The 25112-nt window shown below is 37.4% G+C and overlaps 5 protein-coding genes across 14 annotated transcripts in view; 4 read left to right on the top strand and 1 right to left on the bottom strand.

The window, feature by feature from the left end:
* Window positions 1-751: 751 nt before the first annotated feature.
* smad1 (SMAD family member 1) lies at window positions 752-8006 on the top strand. Of its 2 annotated transcripts, none has more exons than XM_077719600.1 (6): window positions 752-882; window positions 4059-4520; window positions 5393-5659; window positions 5743-5859; window positions 6454-6938; window positions 7179-8006. In XM_077719600.1, the coding sequence occupies exons 2-6, from the start codon at window positions 4121-4123 to the stop codon at window positions 7320-7322; spliced, it is 1413 nt and encodes a 470-aa protein (XP_077575726.1). In that variant the 5' UTR covers window positions 752-882; window positions 4059-4120; the 3' UTR covers window positions 7323-8006. The 2 variants fall into 2 exon arrangements, with proteins under 2 accessions (XP_077575726.1, XP_077575725.1); XM_077719599.1 differs by lacking the exon at window positions 752-882 and adding an exon at window positions 1951-2132.
* Window positions 8007-8202: 196 nt separating this feature from the next.
* On the top strand, window positions 8203-10672 carry mmaa (metabolism of cobalamin associated A). Its single transcript, XM_077719070.1, has 7 exons — window positions 8203-8344; window positions 8769-9137; window positions 9202-9324; window positions 9397-9567; window positions 9626-9711; window positions 9782-9931; window positions 10202-10672. Exons 2-7 carry the CDS (start codon window positions 8774-8776, stop codon window positions 10490-10492), a joined length of 1185 nt encoding a protein of 394 aa, XP_077575196.1. The 5' UTR covers window positions 8203-8344; window positions 8769-8773; the 3' UTR covers window positions 10493-10672.
* Window positions 10673-10860: 188 nt separating this feature from the next.
* On the top strand, window positions 10861-14711 carry znf330 (zinc finger protein 330). Of its 2 annotated transcripts, none has more exons than XM_077718474.1 (11): window positions 10861-11016; window positions 11219-11362; window positions 11448-11467; window positions 11538-11608; window positions 11675-11751; window positions 11826-11952; window positions 12790-12894; window positions 12955-13001; window positions 13335-13452; window positions 13521-13787; window positions 14547-14711. In XM_077718474.1, exons 2-10 carry the CDS (start codon window positions 11243-11245, stop codon window positions 13763-13765), a joined length of 930 nt encoding a protein of 309 aa, XP_077574600.1. In that variant the 5' UTR covers window positions 10861-11016; window positions 11219-11242; the 3' UTR covers window positions 13766-13787; window positions 14547-14711. The 2 variants fall into 2 exon arrangements, with proteins under 2 accessions (XP_077574600.1, XP_077574599.1); XM_077718473.1 differs by having other exon boundaries at window positions 10935-11092.
* A 169-nt stretch (window positions 14712-14880) lies between these two features.
* Window positions 14881-20829, top strand: LOC144197817 (uncharacterized). Its single transcript, XM_077718476.1, has 7 exons — window positions 14881-15297; window positions 16747-16829; window positions 17742-17829; window positions 17915-17959; window positions 18702-18839; window positions 18910-20720; window positions 20786-20829. The coding sequence occupies exons 1-6, from the start codon at window positions 15262-15264 to the stop codon at window positions 19015-19017; spliced, it is 498 nt and encodes a 165-aa protein (XP_077574602.1). The 5' UTR covers window positions 14881-15261; the 3' UTR covers window positions 19018-20720; window positions 20786-20829.
* Window positions 20238-25112, bottom strand: part of inpp4b (inositol polyphosphate-4-phosphatase type II B) — a 97195-nt gene continuing 92320 nt past the window's right edge. For 7 of the 8 annotated variants that reach the window (XM_077718462.1, XM_077718464.1, XM_077718467.1 and 4 more), the window contains one exon: window positions 22441-22652. In XM_077718462.1, the coding sequence (XP_077574588.1) occupies window positions 22457-22652 (196 nt within the window). In that variant the 3' untranslated portion in view covers window positions 22441-22456. Of the gene's footprint in view, window positions 20669-22440; window positions 22653-25112 lie in introns of those variants that run through there. The other variant, XM_077718463.1, reaches the window with a different exon arrangement.

Genomic DNA, 25112 nt, shown 5'->3' with positions numbered 1-25112 from the left:
TTAATTATATATATATAATCTTATTTACCTCGCAATGTCTGAATTTAAATGACAAATTCCAATGTAGGCACTTAACTAATCAAAGATATTAACGTCTCTCTGTCACAAGATGGCGGACTTTGAATAACGCAATTGAGTTACACCAACATTATTTTCTTACCATTTTCTGTTTACAATAACCTTGCAAATGCCCTAATTTAGCATAAAAGAATGCAATAATGTAATGTAAAACATTTTTGTTGTCAATTATTGATCGTGTATGAATATATTAGAGTTTTATGGAGCAACACGTGACACCACACAGCACTTAATGTGTCTACATGCCCATCACTTTGTCATCCATCATCTGCCTTGGTCACATGACCCCCCCAGACATGCTTTAAGTACAGATGACATCATCCATTGTGACTCACTCACTATTCTAAGCATTTGCTAAATATAAGAGAGCTAGTTTTGTCCGAAACATTACACCTATAAATAGTGAAAAGCGTATTTGCTTTTGATATTTATAGCAGATATTTAAAGTCTACACGCCCCTTTTTTTCAATATCACTGACACAATGACCCATCTTTCAAAAGCTAATTTTAGGGATCTCCTGCCATATTTTTGCACGCAAACCACAAAATAAGGTCACAATGTCTAAATAATACTAAAATATTAAGTGTTTACAGATTTTTTTTATTAATATTCTGCTATTTTATTAGTCTTCATGTTATTTTAAAGCAATTTATAGTTGCCCTTTTTTTCAAGGCAGGTAACTTCTCCATCGAAGGCTGCCATTGACAGGGATGACTGTCCAACCGGTTCATACTGGAATGGGTCCAAATAAATGGGACGTCTATCACCGTCAACGTCACTCAGAGGCATCCCGGACCACACAGGTGTGCCCCCATTTGAACCCACCCCCCAATGTTGATTTAACCCAGCTTTTGAAAGGCAGCTGCCGTGCGTTTGTCGTTTGTCGTCGAGTGATCATAACAGCTGCCGTCACTCAAATCCTGCAACACTGTGCTCGACGTGATGGGCGTCCAATCCATTTGAACTGGGAGGAACCCAGTTCAAATAAATTTGGACATCCATCCCCGTAAATGGCAGCCAATGGATGCAAATGACTTGAGAGGTGTGTCACTGTCTCTTTAAATGCAGAGGAAGTCTGCAAAATACATCATACCAAACACTAAGTTGAAATAGTACAATATTAAGTTGATTATTCCTCCTCGTCATCATCTTGCAGTTTCCTCTCTTTTTATTTTGTTTCATTTTATTTAGAATTTTATTTTATTATTTTCTTCTGATTTTCACTCGCAGCGCGTTCCGGCTTACTTAGACATGCTGTCGCCGGTCATATGACGTCACATTCAGCAAAAACCCTCCGCCTCTCCGCGAGAGAAACTAGTCCCTCTCTCAACTCCGAGTACTCAACTCCCGGCAAGCATTGCGACGTCTCCTTTTGTATACATATACGGAAAATGAATGAATAGACACAAATGACATTAATTTAACCTCTTTCCGCCCCTTCAAAATAATACGATATCCCCTAAAAATGCGACAAAAGTCGTTTGGGAGTGTTAAAAAACGAGACATCCTGGCAAGTCTCTCACTCCGTGGCCCAAGGTTATTTTCCTGCATTAGCATGCATTATTAATGAGATGATTGGAAGATGTCTCACTCCTAATATCGGAAAATCTCGCTGTTTAAAGTTTTTGTTAAAATGTTTAGTCTTTCAGCTAAAAAAATGTTTTGTATTTTATTGCTTTAAGTGAAATGCAACTGCAAAATGTGTATAGAAGATTATATTAGTTGAGGGGCCTCAAACCTGTGGCCTCTTATTGTATAGTAATTATGATTATCAAACCAACACACGTTCGAATGTATGTTTTGAAAACGTTGAGGGTTTAAATACTCCGATAAAAAGACTTTAAATTTGGCCAGGAGAGAGAGCCACAGTTGCGTCATAAAACGAAGAACAAGCTTTTTGCGATGGAAAAAAAGTAGGTCTTGTTATTGTCGGCGGAGTGATACTGGCTTCGGGGCGGAGGGTGTTGAGGTTCCGCGACTCGCTGACGCCATGTCGCATCACGCCTCTGCGCGGAGCGCGTGAGAGAGAAGCAGCCTTCCGTACTCACTTAAGGTAACATCAATTTTCTTTAAAAAACGATTTTGTATTTACTGTAACTGACGTGCGTTCTCGTATTCCTCCGTTTTGAATGTTTGTGCAGCTTTTGTACGCGTTGGAGTTCGTTTCCTAGCGGAAGGCACTCGAAACTTTTCCCTCTTCCATAGTTCCATTTAGCATTTCGTCCGGGTTAAAATGCAATAAAACTGTCCTTTTTGTTACCAAAAGAAGAGACAAGAAGCCATTCTGATTATTAAAGATGTATTTAATGCCACTTGAATACCTGCCAGGTCCTAAAATACCGTTTCAACTGCATCGAAACATCTTTAAATGGCACCTAATTAGCTCACACTGCATTTGTTTTTAGTTTTAAACTTCTAATTTGGGCAAATTGGATAATGTAGTTTGCTCATTTTTAACGTGTTTAAGTAGCTTTGTTAAAAATTACATCTTAGGAAAAAGTACATTTATACAATTGAAGAAACCTTTATTTGCAAAGACAAAATGGATGTTCACCTGAAAAGTAATCAATAATATAGTAACTATACTCTAATTTTCTCATTTTGAACGTGTGGGTAACTTTTTAAAATAATTTCTTCAAAAAAACGACATTTTCCCAATTTAATATACCTTTTATTGATAAGAAAAAATGGATGTTTACTAAAAAAGAAGCAGTAATGAATGTTTATGATTCACAGACAAAATGGACGCCAATATGTAAATCAACTATCTAAGCTCAAAGTCAAATTTGTGTCCAAAAAACCCCAAAATCTGATATTTTAAAATCTAATATTCAAGAGTGTCCTTTGATGAGCATCCCTTTGTCCGTGAGCGTTGACATCATTGAAGGTGACATATCACGTTACCCCCAAGGACCCTCGTTTCGACCTTCCTCGACTCAATTGTCATCCTTTGTGCTTCCAGACTGGATGTGTTGCCTTCAAATACCTCAAATAAAACCTGTAAAATATTTTTAAAAAATAGTGCATCATATCTGATTGGTTTTAGGCATTTCCAAGTTACATCTTGTTGATTTTAAGCCATTTTAAGGTTTTTTTCTACAGTACAAATGAGCTACAAAGGGTAGAACAATCTCACTGGGCCGAATCGGACGACTTTGCAGGCTACATCTAGCCCACAAGCCCTATGTTTGACACCCACGGTGTGTCACTTTCACTCTGGGTGACCCCATTAAACAGGGGGGGGGGGGCTAATGGACGCCCCATCCAGGACTCTGCTGATAAATAATGTAGTTTTTTTTATGATGTTCCCGCAGGGGAGGGTGCTAGAGAGCATCATTAGCGCTTCCCTGTCCCGGACAGGGATGAGGATAAATTGATTAGCGGATAGCAGAAACGTAAAACGTGGTGGTCCTCACTCCCGTTAGCCGCAGACGCTAACGAAATATAAGGGATGGATCCACCAAACAGTCATTTTGGAGGCCAAGCTAAATATAGCTCCGATATTCCCGTCTGGATGCTTATTTTTTTTAGCAAGTGAGCGACACAACCCGTAAAAAGAACCTGTCATGGCCGCCGTATTTAACCCCCGTTTGTCATTACCAACAAAGATAGCAATCGAAATTTAATCTCATAATCTGAAGGGAACAAGAATAACTGAGGGTCGTCTTATATTCGGTCCATATCACCACTTGTAGTTAGCCTTAAACTTGAACTGGCACTAAGAGTATTTAAAAAAAAATAATAATCATAATAATGAATAACATTGTAATATCCCTGTAAATACCTTTAAAAAAACTCCCCATCTTTCAAATGTAGCCAAGAGTGTGTTTTAAAAAGCCACTTTAAGAAATCTAGAATTTGCACGCTGTAAAAAATGTACAACCTAACCACTTTATGAGGCCTTTTTATCTGTCTTGTACACTGTAAAAGATGCACAACTAAACCTCTTTATGGGTCCTATTTAATTCTCTCATTACAGAAAATCGGAGGACCCAGCGGAGAAGGTGTCCGTGAGGGACACCCACCCCCTCGCCGTCCACCATGAACGTCACCTCGCTCTTCTCCTTCACCAGCCCGGCCGTCAAGCGCCTGCTGGGATGGAAACAGGGCGACGAGGAGGAAAAATGGGCCGAGAAGGCCGTGGACGCCCTGGTCAAGAAGCTAAAGAAGAAAAAGGGCGCCATGGAGGAGCTGGAGCGTGCCCTCAGCTGCCCGGGTCAGCCCAGCAGCTGCGTCACCATCCCCCGCTCGCTGGACGGCAGGCTGCAGGTGTCCCACCGGAAAGGATTGCCTCATGTTATCTACTGCCGAGTGTGGCGTTGGCCTGACCTGCAGTCGCATCATGAGCTCAAGGCGCTGGAGTGTTGCGAGTATCCCTTTGGATCCAAGCAGAAGGATGTCTGCATCAATCCATACCACTACAAACGTGTGGATAGTCCAGGTAGGCAAAAAAACATGCAAAAATTGCCATTTTTGACAGAAAAATAAGTCATATAAATGCTTTATTTGTCTTATTTTTACCATTTGTTTCTCTTCACGTCCTAATACAAGGGTGTCAGATTCGGGTTGTTCAACTTGAGTTCACGTGACTATTTTAGATATAATATTTAGATTTTTTTTTTTTAAAAATGGATTAAAAGAACTAGATTAAAAGCCTTGAATATTCAGTTTTTTTTATAAATCTAAAACAATATTTATTTTAGCTTTTTTTAAATATATTTTTAGATTTTACAAAATTATTTTTGAACTAAAAACACAGAAAAAAATTGATAAAAAAATGACAATTATTGATTTAAAAGGGGGAAAAAATCAGGATTTTTAATATACATCTATACTCATCATTTGAATTTCATCCTAAAACAGAAAGTCGGCACTCATCATTTACTTACCCGGGCCACACAAAATGATGCGGTGGGCCATATTTGGGCCAAAAATAAGGTTTAATTTTTTTACTGAGGGGGTGGAGCTTCTCGAAACAGGAAAGCCGCCACCATCCCCATACAATAGGAGGAAACACTTGCTGGCTGCCTTGCACACGTTTTGTTATGGAGTTGATTCATGCACACACACACAGACACACACCACCACCTGTCTGTCCACACTAGCCACGCCCACACACACGTACAAAACACACACACTACCACATGCCTTCACAAATTCATTGTTTTGTCCTGTTTCCAAACTTTGTAAATAAAGCTTTTCAGTCATGAAACCTTATAAATGCATTAAAAGAGGTCATAGGTCAGGTAAAATGCATTACGTTCCAAAAATTAAAGGAAAATAGTAACTGTAACAAATGTTGTTTGTCCGCAGTACTGCCCCCTGTGTTGGTCCCGCGCAACAGCGAGTTCAACGCCAAGCACACCATGCTCCCCCGCTTCCGCAACCCACTGCAGCAAAACGAGCCCCACATGCCCCAGAACGCCACCTTCCCCGAATCCTTCTCACAGGCCAACCCGCCGGCGCCCTTCCCGCATTCGCCCGGCAACAGTTTCCCTAGCTCGCCGGGGGGCGGGAGCAATGCCACCTTCCCGCGTTCGCCGTCCAGCTCTGATCCGGGGAGTCCCTTCCAAATGCCGGGTGAGTATTTTTGCCACCATTTTTTGTTGCTTCTTCTTCTGACGTCTAACTGATGTTATCCTGGGGGCGGGGTTTATTTGCAGAGACACCCCCACCTGCCTACATGCCCCCAGAGGAGCCCATGACCCAAGACTGCCCCCTGCCCATGGACACCAACCTCATGGTGCCACCTTTACCGATAGAGAGTAACAATCGGCCAGGTAATTGTTGTCAATGTGTTTTAATTACTGTATTTTCACGACTATAAGGCGCACTTAAAAGTCTTAAATTTTCTCCAAAACAGACAGGGCGCCTTATAGTTGTGAAAATGCGGTACAGTAGATTGTGGTTAATGTAGACCAGACATATTTTAAAAAGTAATAATAATATTAGAGGTGACAGAATTTTTTGTTTTTATCGTGGGAGAATCAAAAAATTGCAAGTAGGGTCACTTCTATTATTTATTTATTTATTTAAAATACTTAATAGCTGAAAAAAATGCAAAATAAGGGGATTTTGGTTTGATTGTTTTTTTTGTACTAATTGCATTACTCCAGAATTGATATTTAAAAAAAGATAGTCTGTAAAACACGAAAAACAGAGTTGACAAAGCTACTGCCACTTGTGATGGCGCCATCTTGGGGAAAAAAAATAAAAACACTATTTGGACAATGTCGGCGGGCCGGATTAAAATGCTTGGCAGGCCGGATCTGGCCCGCGGGCCGCAGTTTGCCCACCCCTAGGTTTGGGAGTAAATATGATATTTAAATTAATTCAATTAAATGAAATTTCCGACTTAATACTTTGGTTTCCAGCAACAGACGTCCAACCAGTGGCCTACGAGGAACCCAAACACTGGTGCTCCATCGTCTACTACGAGCTGAACAACCGCGTGGGAGAAGCCTTCCAGGCGGCATCCACCAGCGTGCTAGTAGACGGCTTCACCGACCCATCCAACAACCGCAACCGCTTCTGCCTGGGTCTGCTGTCCAACGTCAACCGCAACTCCACCATCGAGAACACCCGGCGGCACATCGGCAAAGGCGTCCACTTGTACTACGTTGGCGGCGAGGTTTACGCCGAATGCCTGAGTGACAGCAGCATCTTCGTGCAGAGTCGCAACTGCAACTACCACCATGGTTTCCACCCCACTACCGTCTGCAAGATCCCTAGCGGATGTAGCCTAAAGATCTTCAACAACCAGGAATTCGCCGAACTGCTGGCCCAGTCCGTCAATCACGGATTTGAGGCCGTCTACGAGCTCACCAAGATGTGTACCATCCGCATGAGCTTCGTTAAGGTGAGCGCCCCTTAAAGAAAATTCATTTTTTTTATACAATGCAGCTTTCTTCCCCGGGCCGTACCAAACCACCGGACGGGCCGGATCCGGCCCGCGGGCCGTATGTTTGACAACCCTGGTCTAAGTTGTTTCTCCTGAGGAAATTGAGTTGTTTAAATGTTCTTATAAAGCACAAAACTGAAATAAATTGAAAACTTAAGCTCATACAAAAGTCAGTAAATGGCCACTATTTCGTTTCAGGGTTGGGGAGCTGAATACCACCGCCAGGATGTAACCAGCACCCCCTGCTGGATAGAGATCCACCTACACGGCCCCCTCCAATGGTTGGACAAGGTTCTAACGCAGATGGGTTCCCCTCACAACCCCATATCGTCCGTATCCTAAACTATTTTTTTCGGGGGTGCTTAAGTATCAAGATGAACAGATCCCAGACCAGTTGATACATTTTTTTGCCCGTCCTCGATGGCTTTTTTCCACTACTTGAAGGTCATTGGATGCAGGAGTACTTTGACTGGGAGACGCGACTATGCCGTCCACGTATTTCTCAAAGACATCCGTGCGTTTTATTTTTTAAATTTTTTTTAAGCCCGTCATGACTACGCAGTCATTTTTAGAAGAAAAATAAAGGGATGGGAGGCGTGGATGTTATGAGATGTTGCACGAAATGGAATAAATGTTGATCATGTGTTTTAGCGGACGTTACCCACAAATGAACTAAAATCCTGTTTTTAGATATTCACGTTTTAGATTTTGGTGCTGTTGGCCAACTAGCGACACCTAGTGGTGTGACACTACACATCGCATGTATTCAGTGTAAGTATACAGTCATACGTCATTTCACTAAAGGTCCATACCAGTTCATTTTTTTTTTAAATATGATACATTTTCTTACTTGCTTTGTTACTGTTATACTCCTTACATTCATTTTATATTTTTATCCGCACTTTTCAAACTGACTTTTTTCCGCCCCAGTTGTTTTTACTTTTTCCACCTCTCCTCCCAGGAAAGCAGTTTTATTCCATGAATATCAAGACTCTACTGGAGAATTCAAATAAATGTGTTTCAGTACTTTTGTTTAGTTGTGTTTGCAGGCCAAAAAGAAAAAAAAAATGAAAGGAAGGAATTGCCTGTTCCACCACCTATTGCCGTTGGAGGCGCTGTTTCCCTGTTTTTGCTACGTGTTCGCTAAGCACAAACATCGGATACGTCTAACTGTTTATTTTACCTAAATATTATTTTATAATTATTATATACCTTGCAAATGTCATTGTGTATATTATTTGCCTTAAAACAATAAGATTGCTAAAAAAAAAAGTCGAAAGCAGGACCTAATGACCGGAAACAGATCTTTCTCACCGGAAACAGAAACTACACGAGCACAGCGGCTACATGGAGCTCTTCTTGAGGTCAGCGTTTAAATTTACACTTTACCCGTACTTAATATAACTCATCAATAATTTTCCATTTAACTCTTAAATAAGCGATCAAGTAATTCCGTATTCGTGCCATGTCATACTTGGTGTTTTTAACGTAAAAAGTCCTCCCACAGCTGGCCGTGCTTTTGCCAATCAAAAAAGTGATGTGTAAAGTACCCGGATGTTTCACTAACGTAGCTATGTAAACAATAGATACACTATTCATTCGATAAAAGATTGAATTCAATTCTTTTGCAAATACTCTTAAGCATATGGATAACAAAAACGTATTTGTACCTTACAATTTCTGCGAGATTTTTTAAATGTGAAATTGAAGTGACTAATCCCACACTTTTTTTGTATTGTTATTATGAATTTCTTGAGTCTGTTTTGTATTCCATATTCCATCCTTTAGATAAAATGAGACATCTGCGCCTCCCCTTCTTCCGCCGCATTACCGCCATCAGTTTACTCCATAGTAGGCTCACTAGCTGTAGTCTTTGCCACCCTCAGACTGTATCCAACTACAAACAATGGCGATCAACGAGCACTACCTTAAACCGACACATCCAAGAACTGAGCCAAACCGAGCAAAGGCTATTAAATAAGCTCTACACTGGCCTGATCGGAGGTCAGCGGGCTTCCCTAGCCGAGTCCATCACACTAGTGGAGACGACACATCCACGAAAGAAGGAGTTAGCTCAGGTGCTGCTGCAGAAGGTTCTGGCTTACAAGAGAGAGCAGGAGACCCAAAATGGCGGACAACCACTTTCCTTCAGGGTTGGTATGTGTAGTCGCATGAAAGTTGAATTTGGACAAAATGAGGGACTTATCCAGCAATTTTACAGGTCTTTCTGGACCACCCGGAGCAGGGAAGTCATCATTCATCGAAGTGATGGGCAAAATGCTGACAGGTCGTGGACACAAAGTGTCCGTTCTGGCTGTCGATCCATCCTCCTGCACGACGGGAGGTGAGTAGTGTCCAGAAGACGAGTATAGTGTGCAGCTTAGAGTGAACATAAGCATTCACTTTTTGCTCTTAGGCTCTCTCATGGGCGACAAAACCCGCATGACGGAACTTTCCCGTGATATGAATGCCTTCATTCGACCGTCGCCTACATCGGGGACGCTAGGTGGCGTCACCAGGACGACCAATGAGGCCGTCGTCCTCTGTGAGGGTGCCGGTTATGATGTAGTTCTGGTGGAGACAGTGGGTAAGACTTTAAAATGTTGTACATAGATTGCATGAAAAGCATTTTTTGTTCACTTAAGGTGTCGGACAATCGGAGTTTGCAGTGGCGGACATGGTTGATATGTTTGTGTTGCTAATACCACCAGCAGGGGGAGATGAACTGCAGGTATTTATGGGGATTTGGTTGCTTAGTGAATAACCAGGTCGTTTTAAAGGTTTTTTTTTTTTATTTGAAGGGCATTAAGAGGGGAATTATCGAGAGGGCTGACCTAGTAGTGGTGACCAAGTCAGATGGAGACTTGGTAGTTCCAGCCAGGCGGATTCAGGCAGAATACACAAGTGCAATGAAGCTTCTAAGGAGGCAGTCCAAGTCGTGGAACCCTAAAGTAAGTGCAACATACTACATAATATTTGAATTTAACCTTTCAGATTAGTAAATGTCAGTATTTTTGCACAAACTTAAAGATACCTTTTTATTTGTGCAGCCTATTTTAGGATATCATCATGTATTCATTAATGTAACTAATGGGATATATACATTTTTTTTGTTGTTGAACACCGATATTTCCAATTGTTTTGAATGCATCTCATTGAAAAGAGGGAAACTGTTTTTGATAGAATGCCAAAGATGTCAAATTTTCTAATCTTATTTTTAGGTGGTCCGCGTGTCATCAAACAGCGCCGAGGGCATTCCGGAGGTCTGGGCTAAGATGCAATCATACCAGCACGCCATGTTGGTTAATGGTGAGCTACAGGGTCGGCGCCAGGCCCAGCAGAAGGTTTGGATGTGGACATTGATCCAGGAGAACGTCCTAGCACATTTCCGGCATCATCCAGCCGTCCGGGAGGCCCTGCCTCACCTGGAGGAGAGGGTCACGCGGGGTGACATCTCCCCCGGACTTGCTTCTGACTTGCTACTCAAAGCCTTTCTGTCATCTTCCTTGTAGCAGGGGGCGGAGAACTCAGTGTGGTGGAACTTTTCAGTATTGGACAAACCAACAGAACAACTACTATTTCAGTGGAACAGTGAATCACCGGAATTGTTTTTAAACCCTGGAGTAGCCGAGATTGCCATTGGGAAAAAAATCCGCTTCAAAATAAACCCAACCCAACACAAAATTGTATAATGCTAGATTTGTTTAATTTTTAATGAAAAAAAAATCCAAAATCAAAATACTACGTACGTCCGACACAGCGGATGTGACGCAATTGGTGCAGCGACACAAGTCCCTCTCCTAAAACGCACCGTACTTCCAAAAGTCCTAATACGTTTTTTTTTTCTTTATTTTCAATGATACCTTAGTATTATTTTTCACTTCTTTACACATGTATATTTTATTACAATTAGTATAATCACGTTTTGCATTTATTTAGATTTGTAAAAAACATTTGTGCTACTATACGGTTGGGAGGAAGTGATCCATGTTTCTACCCGATTACTTTTTCAGGACGGACCAGCTCATCCTCTTCGGTAAAACATTTTGTTTGTATCGTGTACAACCAAATTGCACTTTAACGACAACATATCAAAATAGCACATTACAAAGGTAATATTGACTAAAGTCTTAAACTAAATGTATTACTATTTAACTTCACACCACGTTTGTAGCTACTAAGCTAGTAGCTAATACTCGACTTTATCTGACTGTATTTTCTGTACATTGTGTTTCCAGGTTAGTCCTCTTTTCGGTGCCAAAATGCCCAAAAAGAAGACCGGCGCCCGGAAAAAGGCGGAAAATCGAAAAGAACGAGAAAAACAAAGCCGAGCCAACCGGGACTTGGTGGATTTGGCCAAACACCCTTGCAATGCCAACATGGTAAGATCCCACTGCATTTGAACCTTCTCGAAATAACATTATACTAAAACAAACAATAATACCCCTCTGTCTTCCTGTTTCGTAGGACTGCGATAAATGTCAAAGGTGAGCAATTTAATAACCAACCTACTTCCAATCGACCACAACTCATCTTGTTTATTTTTTCCCCTCCTAGAAAACAGAAAAATAGAGCTTTCTGCTATTTTTGCAACGTAGTGCAGAAACTCCCCATCTGTGCACAATGTGGTGAGTAATACAAGGCTAACCATGTAAAAAGCACGTTATAACTATATATTTTTATTTGTCTACAAGGTAAAACTAAGTGCATGAAAACTTCAGACTGCGTTGTCAAACATCCGGGGATCTACACCACTGGGATGGGCATGGTGGTAAGTTTTATGTCAAAGAAATTGGTATTTTTTTCGAACTTATTTTAAGATGTTGTTACCCATGTGGCCTTTAGGGGGCAGTATGTGATTTCTGCGAAGCTTGGGTATGCCACAGCCGGAAATGCTTGAGCACTCATGCTTGCGTGTGTCCTTTAACGGAAGCTGACTGCATCGAGTGTGAACGCAGCGTGTGGGATCACGGTGAGAAGCTAAATAAATACATAATAAATACATATTTTCACAATAATTGACACATCGGGGCCATTAACAATAATAGGCAATCAATATTTTTAATTGAGTTTTTCAATGAGTAGACGATCAATATATTTGAATAGGGAGGGAAATGCACGATTGTTTGTTTTCAATTTATTCCAGTTTTGTGCTGGAACATTAAAACATAAATAGCATTTATTATTCAACTTTTTCCATTTTCAGAAGCGCCTTTTCCTCACTAGGGTTGCAGGGAGGGGGTGCTGGAACCTATCCCAGCTGAATTCGGGCCAGTTGCGGGTGGGGCACACCCTGAATTGGTAGCTAGCCAATCGCAGGGCATGAGGAGGCGGACAGCCAATCAATCAATCATAGCTAGAGGCAATCGAGAGTGGCCAATTAGAAGCCTACGTGCATCTCTTTGGAATGTGGGAGGAAACCAGAGTACCGGAGAAAACCCATGCAGGCCTGGAGAAAAACATGATAACCCTGACCTGGATTTGAACCCAAATCCCCCACAGTTAGGCCAATGTGCTAATCAGGTCACCCTTCAGTTATTTCAGCTTTTTAGTTTTATTTTTTAGGTACAAATTGAAATATTTATGTTAAAATAGAACTTCAAAAATTCAATTGATATATTTTATATATATTATATATATATAAATATACAAATGTAAACAGGTAATACAATGAATGTAATAAAACCCTGATAATAGTAAATTAAAAAAGTAAATACATTTTAAATGCAGAATGAAAATATTTCAATATAATGTGTGATGCAGTTTTTCTCTTGAATTTGAGTTTTTGTTGTTGTTGTTCCCTTAACAGGCGGTCGTATTTTCCGCTGCTCATTCTGTCAAAACTTCTTGTGCGAGGATGATCAATTTGAGCACCAGGCCAGCTGCCAAGTCCTTCAAGCTGAGACGTACAAATGTGAGTCACCGCCATTTTGCTCCTCCGTGCCAATCTTTTAATTTCTCATTGTCAACTCAGGCGTTTCCTGCAACCGACTTGGCCAACACTCGTGCCTGCGCTGCAAGGTAAGAAAACAAAACAAAACAAAACAAAAAAACCTCCCAATTAACGTTCCCTCTAATTTTTCATCTAAAACATGCTGTAAAACACAAAAAACATAAGAGTGGACAGAGCTACTGCTATTGGCTGCCACGAAAACAGCGCCATCTTGGGGAAAGGGGTAAAAAATCATAAAAAAAAACTTAGAATTTTATTTACTGCGCACCATATGATTGCTGCTGTGCAAAGAAGACAAGAGTATTGCGCAATACCGCCCACACACAACTTAGAGGGAAACATTGGTCCCAAAAATCTGCCCGGCAACGCAATTGACAACCGTCTCTACCCATCCCCCGCAGTCCTGCTACTGCGACGACCACGCCAAAAGCAAAGTCTTCAAGCAAGAGAAGGGCAAAGCGCCGCCATGTCCAAAATGCGGCCATGAAACCCAAGAGACCAAAGACCTCAGCATGTCCAGTAAGTCCCCTAAAGTCCTTCTCCGACACGGGTGAGCGTCATGTGACCGTTACATGTGTTTTATCCAGCTCGAACTTTGAAATTCGGGCGCCAAGCCGGTGCCGAAGACGACGACGACGATGGCTACGGGGCGTCCGGGTACGACGCCTACTGGAAGAACGTGGCATCCGGAGGTGGTGGGCGGAGTTATGATGATGAGGAGGATGACTATGAAGATGATGATGATGAAGAGGAGGAGGATGATGATGAAGAGGAAGATGAGGGGGAAGAAGAAATGGCTGCTCTCAAATTGGACGGCGGTGGAAAAGACTGAAAGGGCCAGTTTTGGCAGTCAGGTGGCAAATAATGTTTTACAACTTTTTATTTAATTTGTCATTATCCAAAACATAGTGGATGAATAAAATTAAATTTAAAGATGTACATAAAAGTGTGTTATATTAAGTAGGATTTTTTTAGGCTGAAAATTGGCAACGGGTTCATTTTTTTTAAATTATCATTGGCTACAATTGAAACGAATATAATTAAAAGTATTTATCTTAAAAACCTCAAATGACAGCAAATTAATAATAGTATATAATATTAATAATAGTATATTATTTTAATGATAGTATATTTTAATAATAGTAAATTGTATTAATGATAGTATATTGTATTAATAATAATACATTTCTATTCGTAATAGGTGCAAATTTATCAAAATATTGTATGGACAAATTAATGAACATAGTAATATTAAAATTTTTCAAATGGCTAAAATGAAATATTTGTTTTCCAAATATAGCAATGATTTCCCATCATATTTATAAATATACTACACCGTATTTTCACGTATATAAGGCGCACCACATTTAAAGGCGCACCGTCAATGAATGACATTTTATTTTTTTTCCATATAAGCACGCTGGATTATAAATCGCTCTGTCTATTTTGGAGAACATTTAAGACTTGTCGTCGTGAAAATACAGTAAATATAGATATATATTTTAATTTAAAATATGTTGGCCAACTTCCAACATATTAGTGTATGTCTAATTATACATTATTAAAAAATGGGTGAGCCTTGTTCTCCCTGCACTGTTATTATTTCCCTCCAGGTTATCTTTGTCCCATCGCACCCTGTGTGGCTTGCTGGCAACTCCTTGACGACCCTTGTGAGGATAAGTACAAAATCAAAACTTTTAAGGGCACCTTATAGTGGTGAAAATACGGTAATTGCTATTGACTTCCAGGTATGAAGCACTTACTCACTACTTTACAGTCACCTCTAGAGCCAGCCATTGTTGATGTTTTGGATTTTTTTGGATAAAATTTGCAGTGGGGGAGGAGCTATATGATGGAAGATTTTGTAAACTAAGATGGCATCTGCATATTTAACAGTATTGTTCCAGTTCAGGCGTTTGTGTTTTTTTAATATCCGACAGTGGTGGTTTTTCGTTTTTGGTTTTCAGTTTTTTCCATATATAAGGCGCACTGGATTATAAGGCGCACTGTCTATTTTGGAGAAAATTGAAGACTTTTAAGTGCGCCTTATAGTCGTGAAAATACGGTAACATACTTGCAATTGTCTGACATGTTTACTCTCTCTTTCTCTCTCTTTGGCTCCGCCCCCTCCCGAGTACTCAAGGCGTTCCCTCCACACTAGGCGTGTGTGTGTCAATGACTTCTTTCCCAAAGCGAGACTTCCCGCCCGGACGAGGGAGAAGTACGCGCACCCCTCCTCGTGAGACCGGCGTCCCACCCCACACCAACCCAAGGCGCGACATGCCGCACTGAGGGGCGCCGGAGCTCCGCGGCTTGGACGGTGGCTTCATGCTCGTCCATATCCAGCTGCTCAAGTGCAAGGCGGTAAGTTTTTTAATGTTTTTTAATGTTTTTTTTTTTTTTTTACTCATCTAAATTTTTGCGTGGGAGGGGACAAGTAAATATGTGTTGGAAGCTTGACTTTAGAGATTTGCTCGTTGGACGTCAGAGAACTGACGCTTAAGTTATGTGGTCATAAAAAAATGGATTTTTATGACTCAGAAAGGGTTGCGTGAGTGCAGTGGCTCGCAATCGGACAAAAAGTAATGACAAAAAAGTGGTCACATGGTGAAGGATGTTTTATGTTGGAGTTTACCATGCTGACTGGTTTAATCAAGGGTGTTCAATGCGGGGTTTGCGGGCTGTGTTTGGGCCGTGGTGGGATTTTGTGTGGGCGGGCGATTATTTTTGCGATTTTTCTTATTAGGTTGTCACTTTTTGGGATTTTTTTTCTGAGTTTGGGAATTAATTTGTTGAGTTTAGAGCAAGGGTTTCATGTGGGCCGGACCATTTTAGATATAATATTTAGATTTTTTAAAATTATTAATGGATTAAAAGTCCTGAATATTCAGTTTTTATGGATCTAAAACAATGTTTATTTGAGCTTTTTTTGAATATTTTTTTTAGATTTTACAAAATTATTTTTGAACTAAAAACACAGAAAAAATGGATTAAAAAATTTGAATTATTGATTTAAAAGGGGGAAAATCAGGAAATTTAATATACATCGATACTATATATTTTTAAAATAAATGTATTAACATCCCTGAATATTCATAAATTCTCAACAGTGTGAATGATATTTGACTTGATAAACATTGTTGTGTAATTTTTTTAGCCTTTTGTTGAGCTGCCAAGGTAATAATTAATAGACAATTAATTTGTAATTGTCAAATTTAATCAACAGCCAATTCTGACGTTTAGACACTACTAACCTAAAAAAAATTATCGAGCTCAGCTTATTATGGTCTTATTATTCAATATTCTGTTTTATTTTGTGAATTTTATTGTCTTTAAAAACATTTTAAATACAAAAAACATGAATATTTCTGAATATTTTTTACCATTTTTAATGGAAAACCTTTTTTTGCAGCTGCATATAACGAAATTGCTAAAAATAAGAGAAGATATTAGATAATAAATACCATTTTTTTGATGAAAGAATATATTTGATGATTAATATACACTTAAAAATTAAAATAAACAAAAATATGAAAGCATTCTAAATTAAATAACAAAATAAAATCAAGACTTATTTTCATAAAACTTTATTTTGAAAATTGTCCTTCTGGAATGTTGTTGCACACAAACCTCTGAGGAAATATCATAGATCATAGATATATGTATCTATGTATCAAATAACCTTCAATTAGTTGTCAAAAGATAAATACAAATCCATTTTTTAGTTCTTTAAAGCGTGTGGGGAAACCACACAAACGTGTTCACCCGCACAAAATGACGCAAATACGTGAACTAACTGGTCTTTGTTTCCAGATCGGCACGTGGCTGCGACTCCGTTCAAGACGACGCGGGGACGGGCGTGTCACCCACGTTTGGACCAGCGTCTTTATGCTAAGGTATGATCACGCTAGGGTAGGATCCATCGCCATCCCACTTTCTCTTATTTTGATTTTTGGGATTTTTTGTCAAATTTGCACCAAAAACAAGGATAATTTGGGTTTTCATGATCCAGTACTTGCATGCTTTCAAGTATAATCATAGTATGATAGTGATGGTAAATTAAACTACAGGGCAAACGTGTTATTCCAAATGGGAAATGTTTTCTTTAGAAAGCCATTATGGTAGTTACAATGTTAGATTTGTAAACAGGTCAAATTGCCAGGCTGATTTTAACATGGAAAAATGTAGAGCACTTTTTTTTTTTTAACTTATGGGGTTCTGTTTTATTTTGAAGTCTACTTTTTAGAGCAGGGATGGGCAAACTATGGTTCGCGGGCCACATCCGGGCCTGCTAGGCTTTTTAATCTGGCCCGCCGACTTAGTCCAAAGAATTCTATTTTTGTATATATTTTTTAATTTGTATTTTTGTTAAATTCAACATATATATTTTTTAAAATAATTATATATATTTTTAAATAATTATATATATTTTTTAAATAATTATATATTTTTTATTTATTTATGAATTTTAATTTTAAACAAAAATTAGGGTAGCTGTGTCCACTCTTATTTGTTTTTTGGTGTTTTACAGCCCTTCTATCTTTTTTTTAAATTTTAATATTTCTTAAAACATTTCCTTTTGACTTGACTTTGTAGTACTTTATACTTTTTACTTTTAATGATGAGTGCTAAGTATGTCTATACTTTAGTCCTTTATTTTCTCTTCATGTTTTAATATGTACTGTTAACGGATGCACTTTTTTATATGTAGCCTATCTTGTGCTGATCCCGTCCATCTGTCACATTTTTAAAGTCAATGTGCTCACCCCTGCCTGGTATAGCGTCTTAATGGTGTTTCCTTCCCTCAGCTTGCTGAATTCAGCTTCCTGCACGCTGTCCTTGCACCAATCCAAAGACGCTCAGCTTTGCCTCCGCATGTTGACGCCTGCCATTAAGGTGAGCCAAAGGTATTCCAATCCTGTCTCTCGTCGTCTCCCGTTCCATACAAGCCGATGAGCCACTTTTTTTTGCCCCCTATTAGGCGTCCGGCGCCATGTTGTATGCGCCCACCATGGATGACATTCAAGTAAGTCGCAAATTCCATTTTTCTTTGCAGAACCCAAAGTAACAAAGTCCATCATTCATCGTCCAATTTTTTTTTCGAACCGCTTATCCTCACAAGGGTGGCAGGGGATGCTGTAGTCGATCCCAGCTCACTGAATCGGTGGCTAGCCAATCAAAGGGCACAAGAAAATAGGACAACCAATCATACTTAAGGGAAATTTAAGACGCCTTACTATACTATGTCGTTTTTTTAAAGAAAATTAGCCTTACTATTCTATGTCGTTTCTTAGGAAGTAAAGCCTTACAATACTATGTTGTTTTTTAAAGAAAAATAGCCTTACTATACTATGTCGTTTTTTAAAGAAAACTAGCCTTACTATACTGTCGTTTTTTTAAAGAAAAATAGCCTTACTTTACTATGTTGTTTTTTAAAGAAAACTAGCCTTACTATGCTGTCGTTTTTTTAAAGAAAAATAGCCTTACTATACTATGTCGTTTTTAAAGAGAAAAAAAGCCTTACTATACTATGTCGTTTTTTAAAGAAAAAAGGCCTTTCTAATCTGTCGTTTTTAAAGAAAAAAAGCCTTACTATACTAAGTCGTTTTTTAAAGCAAAAAGCCTTACCTCTATATCGTTTTTTTCCTTAAAAAGCCTTACTATACTATGTCGTTATTTTACGAGAAAAGCCTTACTATACTATGTCATTTTTTACAGGAAAAAAAATCCTTTTCCCATAATGCCTTTCTCTACTATTCCTCCCTCAGAGCAAGTGCCACCTCCTTTCCCTAAAATGTTTCATTTTGGAGCTAGTGATGGTCATCGAAGAAGAGGAAGTGGACGACCAGGTTTCCGACTGCATCCACAATTTCGACGAAAGTTTGCAAGAGCACCAAAGCCACGTTGTGAGTCCCAAACGTTCCACGCTCATCTTACACTATTGAAAATATGTATTTTGTATTTTATTTTTCGCAGGCCAATTGTCCACCATGTGAGGCGCACTCCCTTGGAAATATCACCACTTTTTTGGACAGATTGAACAAACTTCTGCAAGCCATACCGCAATTAAAGCAAATTTCGTGAGGGGAATACACAACACGTATGTACAAAATATTATTATATTGTATAATGGATTATGATTTTTTGTTCTTTTGTGACTTTAAATAACCAAAATGTAGCAGCCAATGCTTAGACAGCGTGTGAAGCTAATGCTAAGCTAATTCATAAATAATATGCTTGGAAATTAAATATGATGTCGCTATGTTAAGGTAAGATTTTTTTTTAATCATTACAAAAATGCGCATTTTTTTGTAGATATTCTGATATCAATGAATATACTAAAAGGAATATATTTTTCGGGTCGTTTTAATCAGTGTTTTATTGTTTAAAATATTTATTAAAATTATAAAATACTATATTTAGCTTTTTAAAATATTTATTAAAATTATAAAATACAATATTTAGCATTTAAAATATTAATCAAAATAAAAAAATAAAGTATTTAGCCTATAAAATATTAATAGGAAGTAAAATAATTCAGAAATAAATAGAAAGATTTATTATACATTTACTTTTTTAGAGATTTTTAAGTGTAATCAATAAATTGATTGAGCTCTACCGACCAAATTATTTTAAATGTAAATCATATTTGTTCATATGTAAGCCGCTAAGAGTTTATTAGTGTTAAAATCCACAAAAAAATAATTTAAAAAAGAATAGTTTGTAAATTATTAAAGTTTTTTAAACAAATTGAATTGAATGCCTTTATTGTCATTATAAAAGTATAATAACATTTTAAGCTTTCAAATCACCAAAAACTAACAAAAAACCCAAATAAATTTCGACTTTTAGCTAAAAAAAAAAAAAAATCTCATAATTGAAAAATAATCATTTTCCTATTAAGTAGCTGTCGTTTAGATGACTCATTTTCATAACTTTTCATTTTAGGGCTCTCAAAACAACGGCAGAAAAATATTTCTTTCAAAAATAGTTTGTGTTTTTGTAGCTAAATTCCAAAATGTCAGCCATGGTTAGCAAAAATCTAAACAAAGTTTATTTGAAGAGTTTCCTGTATTTTATACTTTAAACAAAAACTAAGATGTAGCAAAACGGGAAACTTTTATAATAATTTTTTTGTGAGAAAAGTGGAGATTTTGTTATTTTATGTTAAAATATATATATAATACATATATGTATACTGTACAATAGTATATAGCCTGAAATTTATGAATCCAATTGACATAATGTGCAATATATCCAAGATTTTTTTGACATTCTCTTAAAAATCCTCATTGTTTGTTTAAAAAAAAATTCTCTTATTAATAAAGCAGCCAAACTAAAAACAAGTGCCATTCATTTCACACAAAAAACATCTTTTACTAACACGCTTCAATTTTTGGTATGTAACGTTATCAAAACAGGAAATTTAAAAAAAACAACAACAAAAACAGGTTTATTCATTAAAAAAAAGCAGGATGTTAACACTGTAGAAAAAAATAAATAACTGTAGGTTTTCCTCCAAAAATTGGAACCGTTCCAAAGGGAGTTGCGTACGTTTTTTGGATGATTCCGAAAGGTCAACAAAGGCAGGAAATCAGGCCTTCAATTGTCCACTTTTCCATACGAGCCCTCGGGGGGCCTGTAGCACTTTGGGAAGGCCATCAGTTGCAACACATTGAAGGCGTACTTCCTGCAGCCCATGTTCTTCTCCACGTTGGCCATGCGGCAGCCGTCTCTGGCGGCCAAATGCAACAACAAAAAAGCATCAAAACATCATCTAAAACAAGGTAAACCTTATTTTTTGTGTTTCTTTTTAAATATAAGCATCTAATTCCACTCCCATTTTTTATAGATGTTTTATATAAAGTGCCAAATGGATCTGAAGAGAGGAATAAGGTGAGTGGAGTGGGTGAGTTGTTTTTTTTGTTAAGGGTGTGATAGGGTGACGTGCGCTCGTTATGTAACAAGACGCAACTACAAAGTCCGTTTTGCGTGTTTTAGCTGTTTTGCATTCTCGGAAGATAAAGGTCTTCTTCAACAGTTGTTAAGTTGAATGGTGTAATGATAGAAACCTCTCACGTCGTGTATTTTACAACTATACTATGTCGATTTTTAAGAAAAAAGCCTTACTATACTATGTCGTTTTTTACCTAAAAAGCCTCATTATATACTGTCGTTTTATACTAAAATAGCCTTACTATACTATGTCGTTTATTACTGAAATAACCTTACTATACTATGTCGTTTTTTACTAAAATAGCCTTATTATACTATGTCGTTTTTTACCTTAAAAGCCTTACTATACTATGTTGTTTTTTACTAAAATAGCCTTATTATACTGTCGTTTTTTACCTAAAAAGCCTTACTATATATACTATGTCGTTTTTTTACTTAAAAAGCCTTACTATACTATGTCGTTTTTACCTAAAAAGCCTTACTATACTATGTCGTTTTTTTTTACCTAAAAAGCCTTAATATACTGTCGTTTTTCACTTAAAAAACCATACTATACTATGTCGTTTTTTACTAAAATAGCCTTATCATACTATGTCGTTTTTTACCTTAAAAGCCTTACTATACTATGTTGTTTTTTTACCTTAAAAGCCTTACTATACTATGTCGTTTTTTACCTTAAAAGCCTTACTATACTATGTCGTTTTTTACTAAAATAGCCTTACTATACTGTCGTTTTTTACTAAAATAGCCTTATTATACTATGTAATTTTTACCTAAAAAGCCTTACTATACTATGTCGTTTTTTACTAAAATAGCCTTATTATAGTATGTTGTTTTTACCTAAAAAGCCTTATTATACTATGTCGTTTTTTACCTTAAAAGCCTTACTATACTATGTCGTTTTTTACTAAAATAGCCTTACTATACTGTCGTTTTTTACTAAAATAGCCTTATTATACTATGTAATTTTTACCTAAAAAGCCTTACTATACTATGTCGTTTTTTACTAAAATAGCCTTATTATAGTATGTTGTTTTTACCTAAAAAGCCTTATTATACTATGTCGTTTTTTACTTAAAAAGCCTTACTATACTATGTCGTTTTTGAAGAGAAGAAGCCTTACTATACTATGTCATTTTTTACTATAATAGCCTTTTTATACTATGTCATTTTTTACCTAAAAAGCCTTACTATACTATGTCGTTTTTACCTAAAAAGCCTTATACTATGTCATGTTTTACTAAAATAACCTAACTATACTATGTTATTTTTTGCGACAAAAGCCTTACTATACTATGTCATCTTTTAAGAAAGCCTTACTATACTATGTTGTTAGTTAACACAGCCTCACTACTTGAACTTTTTAAGCTAAAATGATCTCATACGTACTAATCTCCCCCACATTAGTACAAATGTTATTTTTTTTCACACTTCTCACACCCTCATAATCACTTGTAATACACACTTAGTGAAACACTCTCATTCACATCACCCAAACAACAACTTTGTTTTCAGATCCTGGCGAGAAGACGGCACGAAAAACCCAGTTAATTAATTGTCAACAACTTTATTGATACTTTGCCAACAGAAAAACAAGACTTAAAATGAGCCAGACGACCAGCAGGTGGGAACTGACGAGGAGCAGAGCGATGGGGTAAAAGTGCCGCGACGTCGGTTTGCTCTCGGACGACGTCGCCGCCGCCGCCATCGCTACACCCGCTTCGGGGTCCTCGCCGTGCCCCGGCGTTCCGTGGGACAGCCGACTGAGCGACGAACCAACAACCCCCGATCGCGGGCAGAGAGGAAAAAGCCAAAGCAGGTTAATTAGTGAAAGACTTTTCAGCCCGTTAAAGACGATGGTGATGGGTAAGTGAAGTGTCCAAGCTGAGGAGGACATGGATGCATGGCGTTGAAGTACAGAAAAGGAAATGGCATGCAAGAAGCTCCAAATGTATGCTTATTTTGCACTCAGGTATGTAAACATACTCAACTTTTTGCAATAAAGTAAGTCCTTTATCATGTCCTTTCTAATTTTGGTGCAATTCTTTTACAGGTGGGATATTGGCAGCCCGCTCACAACACAGCTGCCTACCTACCAATTACTTCAATCCGAAGCCTAAAAATCCTACTAAACTGATAAGTATCCTAAACACGACTACGTGCAAACTAGTTAGGCAGGTCTTAGTCTTATTTTGTTTATAGCAACGCCACGCAGAGACATTCCGGCAAGCTATGCATATTTCAACTATTTTCAATTCTGATATCTATCTAGTGCACTACCATTTTTTGGACTCCATTCTGACCTCTGGCTGTGTCGTATTGCTTGATGCTGGTAAGTATATATGCATGCATGTATACTTACATGTGTGTATGTATATATACATACATACATGTATGTATGTATACATACATACATGTATGTATACATACATGTATGTATACATACATACATGTATGTATACATACATACATGTATGTATACATACATGTATGTATACATACATGTATGTATGTATACATACATGTATGTATGTATACATACATACATGTATGTATACATACATGTATGTATGTATACATACATGTATGTATGTATACAAACATACATGTATGTATACATACATACATGTATGTATACATACATGTATGTATACATACATACATGTATGTATACATACATGTATGTATACATACATACATGTATGTATGTATACATACATGTATGTATGTATGTATACATACATACATACATGTATGTATGTATACATACATGTATGTATGTATACATACATACATGTATGTATGTATGTATGTATACATACATGGATGTGTGTATGTATACATACATACATGTATGTATACATACATACATGTATGTATACATACATACATGTATGGATGTATACATACATGTATGTATGTATACATACATACATGTATGTATACATACATACATACATACATGTATGTATGTATACATACATACATACATGTATGTATGTATGTATACATGCATGTATGTATGTATACATACATACATGTATGTATACATCCATACATGTATGTATGTATACATACATGTATGTATGTATACATACATGTATGTATGTATACATACATACATGTATGTATGTATGTATACATACATACATGTATGTATACATACATACATGTATGTATACATACATGTATGTATGTATGTATACATACATACATGTATGTATACATACATACATGTATGTATACATACATACATGTATGTATGTATACATACATACATGTATGTATACATACATGGATGTGTGTATGTATACATACATGTATGTATGCATACATGTATGTATACATACATACATGTATGTATACATACATGTATGTATACATACATACATGTATGTATACATACATACATGTATGTATGTATACATACATGTATGTATGTATACATACATGTATGTATGTATACATACAGGTATGTATGTATACATACAGGTATGTATGTATACATACATGTATGCATACATACATGTATGTATACATACACACATCCATGTATGTATACATACATGTATGTATGTATACATACATACATGTATGTATACATACATACACATGTATGTATGTGTGTATGTATGTGTGTATGTATACATACATACACATGTATGTATACATATATACACATGTATGTATGTGTGTATGTATGTGTGTATACATACATACATACATGCATGCATACATACATACATACATACATACATACATACATACATACGTGCCTCATTTTCTTAACCGCTTTATCCTCATTAGGGTTGTGAAAGGTATTGGAACCTATCCCAGCTGATTCCACGCCAGAGGTGGAGCACATCCTGTATCCCTGGCCAGCCTATCAACAACGGACAATCATGCCTAGGGGCAATTTATTGTGTCCAATCCGCCTACCAAGCGTGGTATTTTTTTTAAGTCTTACTATATGTCATTGTTTAATAAAAAATCTTTACTGTACATGGTCTCATTTTTTAAACAAAAATATATATAGTATAGTAAGGCTTTATTTCTTTAAAAACGACATAGTATAGTAAGGCTTTTTTTCGCAAAAAAAAACACATAGTATAGTAAGGCTTTTTTTCGCAAAAAAACGACATAGTATAGTAAGGCTTTTTTTCGCAAATAAACGACATAGTATAGTATGGCTTTTTTTCGCAAAAAAACGACATAGTATAGTA

This window comes from Stigmatopora nigra, chromosome 6 (genome assembly GCF_051989575.1).
Source record: "Stigmatopora nigra isolate UIUO_SnigA chromosome 6, RoL_Snig_1.1, whole genome shotgun sequence".
Taxonomy (NCBI): domain Eukaryota; kingdom Metazoa; phylum Chordata; class Actinopteri; order Syngnathiformes; family Syngnathidae; genus Stigmatopora; species Stigmatopora nigra.
This window is presented reverse-complemented; position numbering and strand designations above follow the sequence as displayed.

Coding starts and splice junctions, on each gene's coding strand:
- smad1 (XM_077719600.1), top strand. CDS start 4,121: ATGAACGTCACCTCGCTCTTCTCCTTCACCAGCCCGGCCGTCAAGCGC. Junction 5,660..5,742: donor GAGTCCCTTCCAAATGCCGG/GTGAGTATTTTT, acceptor GTTTATTTGCAG/AGACACCCCCACCTGCCTAC. Junction 5,860..6,453: donor AGAGAGTAACAATCGGCCAG/GTAATTGTTGTC, acceptor TTTGGTTTCCAG/CAACAGACGTCCAACCAGTG.
- mmaa (XM_077719070.1), top strand. CDS start 8,774: ATGAGACATCTGCGCCTCCCCTTCTTCCGCCGCATTACCGCCATCAGT. Junction 9,138..9,201: donor ACCACTTTCCTTCAGGGTTG/GTATGTGTAGTC, acceptor GCAATTTTACAG/GTCTTTCTGGACCACCCGGA. Junction 9,712..9,781: donor CAGGGGGAGATGAACTGCAG/GTATTTATGGGG, acceptor TTTTATTTGAAG/GGCATTAAGAGGGGAATTAT.
- znf330 (XM_077718474.1), top strand. CDS start 11,243: ATGCCCAAAAAGAAGACCGGCGCCCGGAAAAAGGCGGAAAATCGAAAA. Junction 11,752..11,825: donor CCACTGGGATGGGCATGGTG/GTAAGTTTTATG, acceptor TGTGGCCTTTAG/GGGGCAGTATGTGATTTCTG. Junction 11,953..12,789: donor ACGCAGCGTGTGGGATCACG/GTGAGAAGCTAA, acceptor TTCCCTTAACAG/GCGGTCGTATTTTCCGCTGC.
- LOC144197817 (XM_077718476.1), top strand. CDS start 15,262: ATGCTCGTCCATATCCAGCTGCTCAAGTGCAAGGCG. Junction 16,830..17,741: donor ACCAGCGTCTTTATGCTAAG/GTATGATCACGC, acceptor TCCTTCCCTCAG/CTTGCTGAATTCAGCTTCCT. Junction 18,840..18,909: donor AAGAGCACCAAAGCCACGTT/GTGAGTCCCAAA, acceptor TATTTTTCGCAG/GCCAATTGTCCACCATGTGA.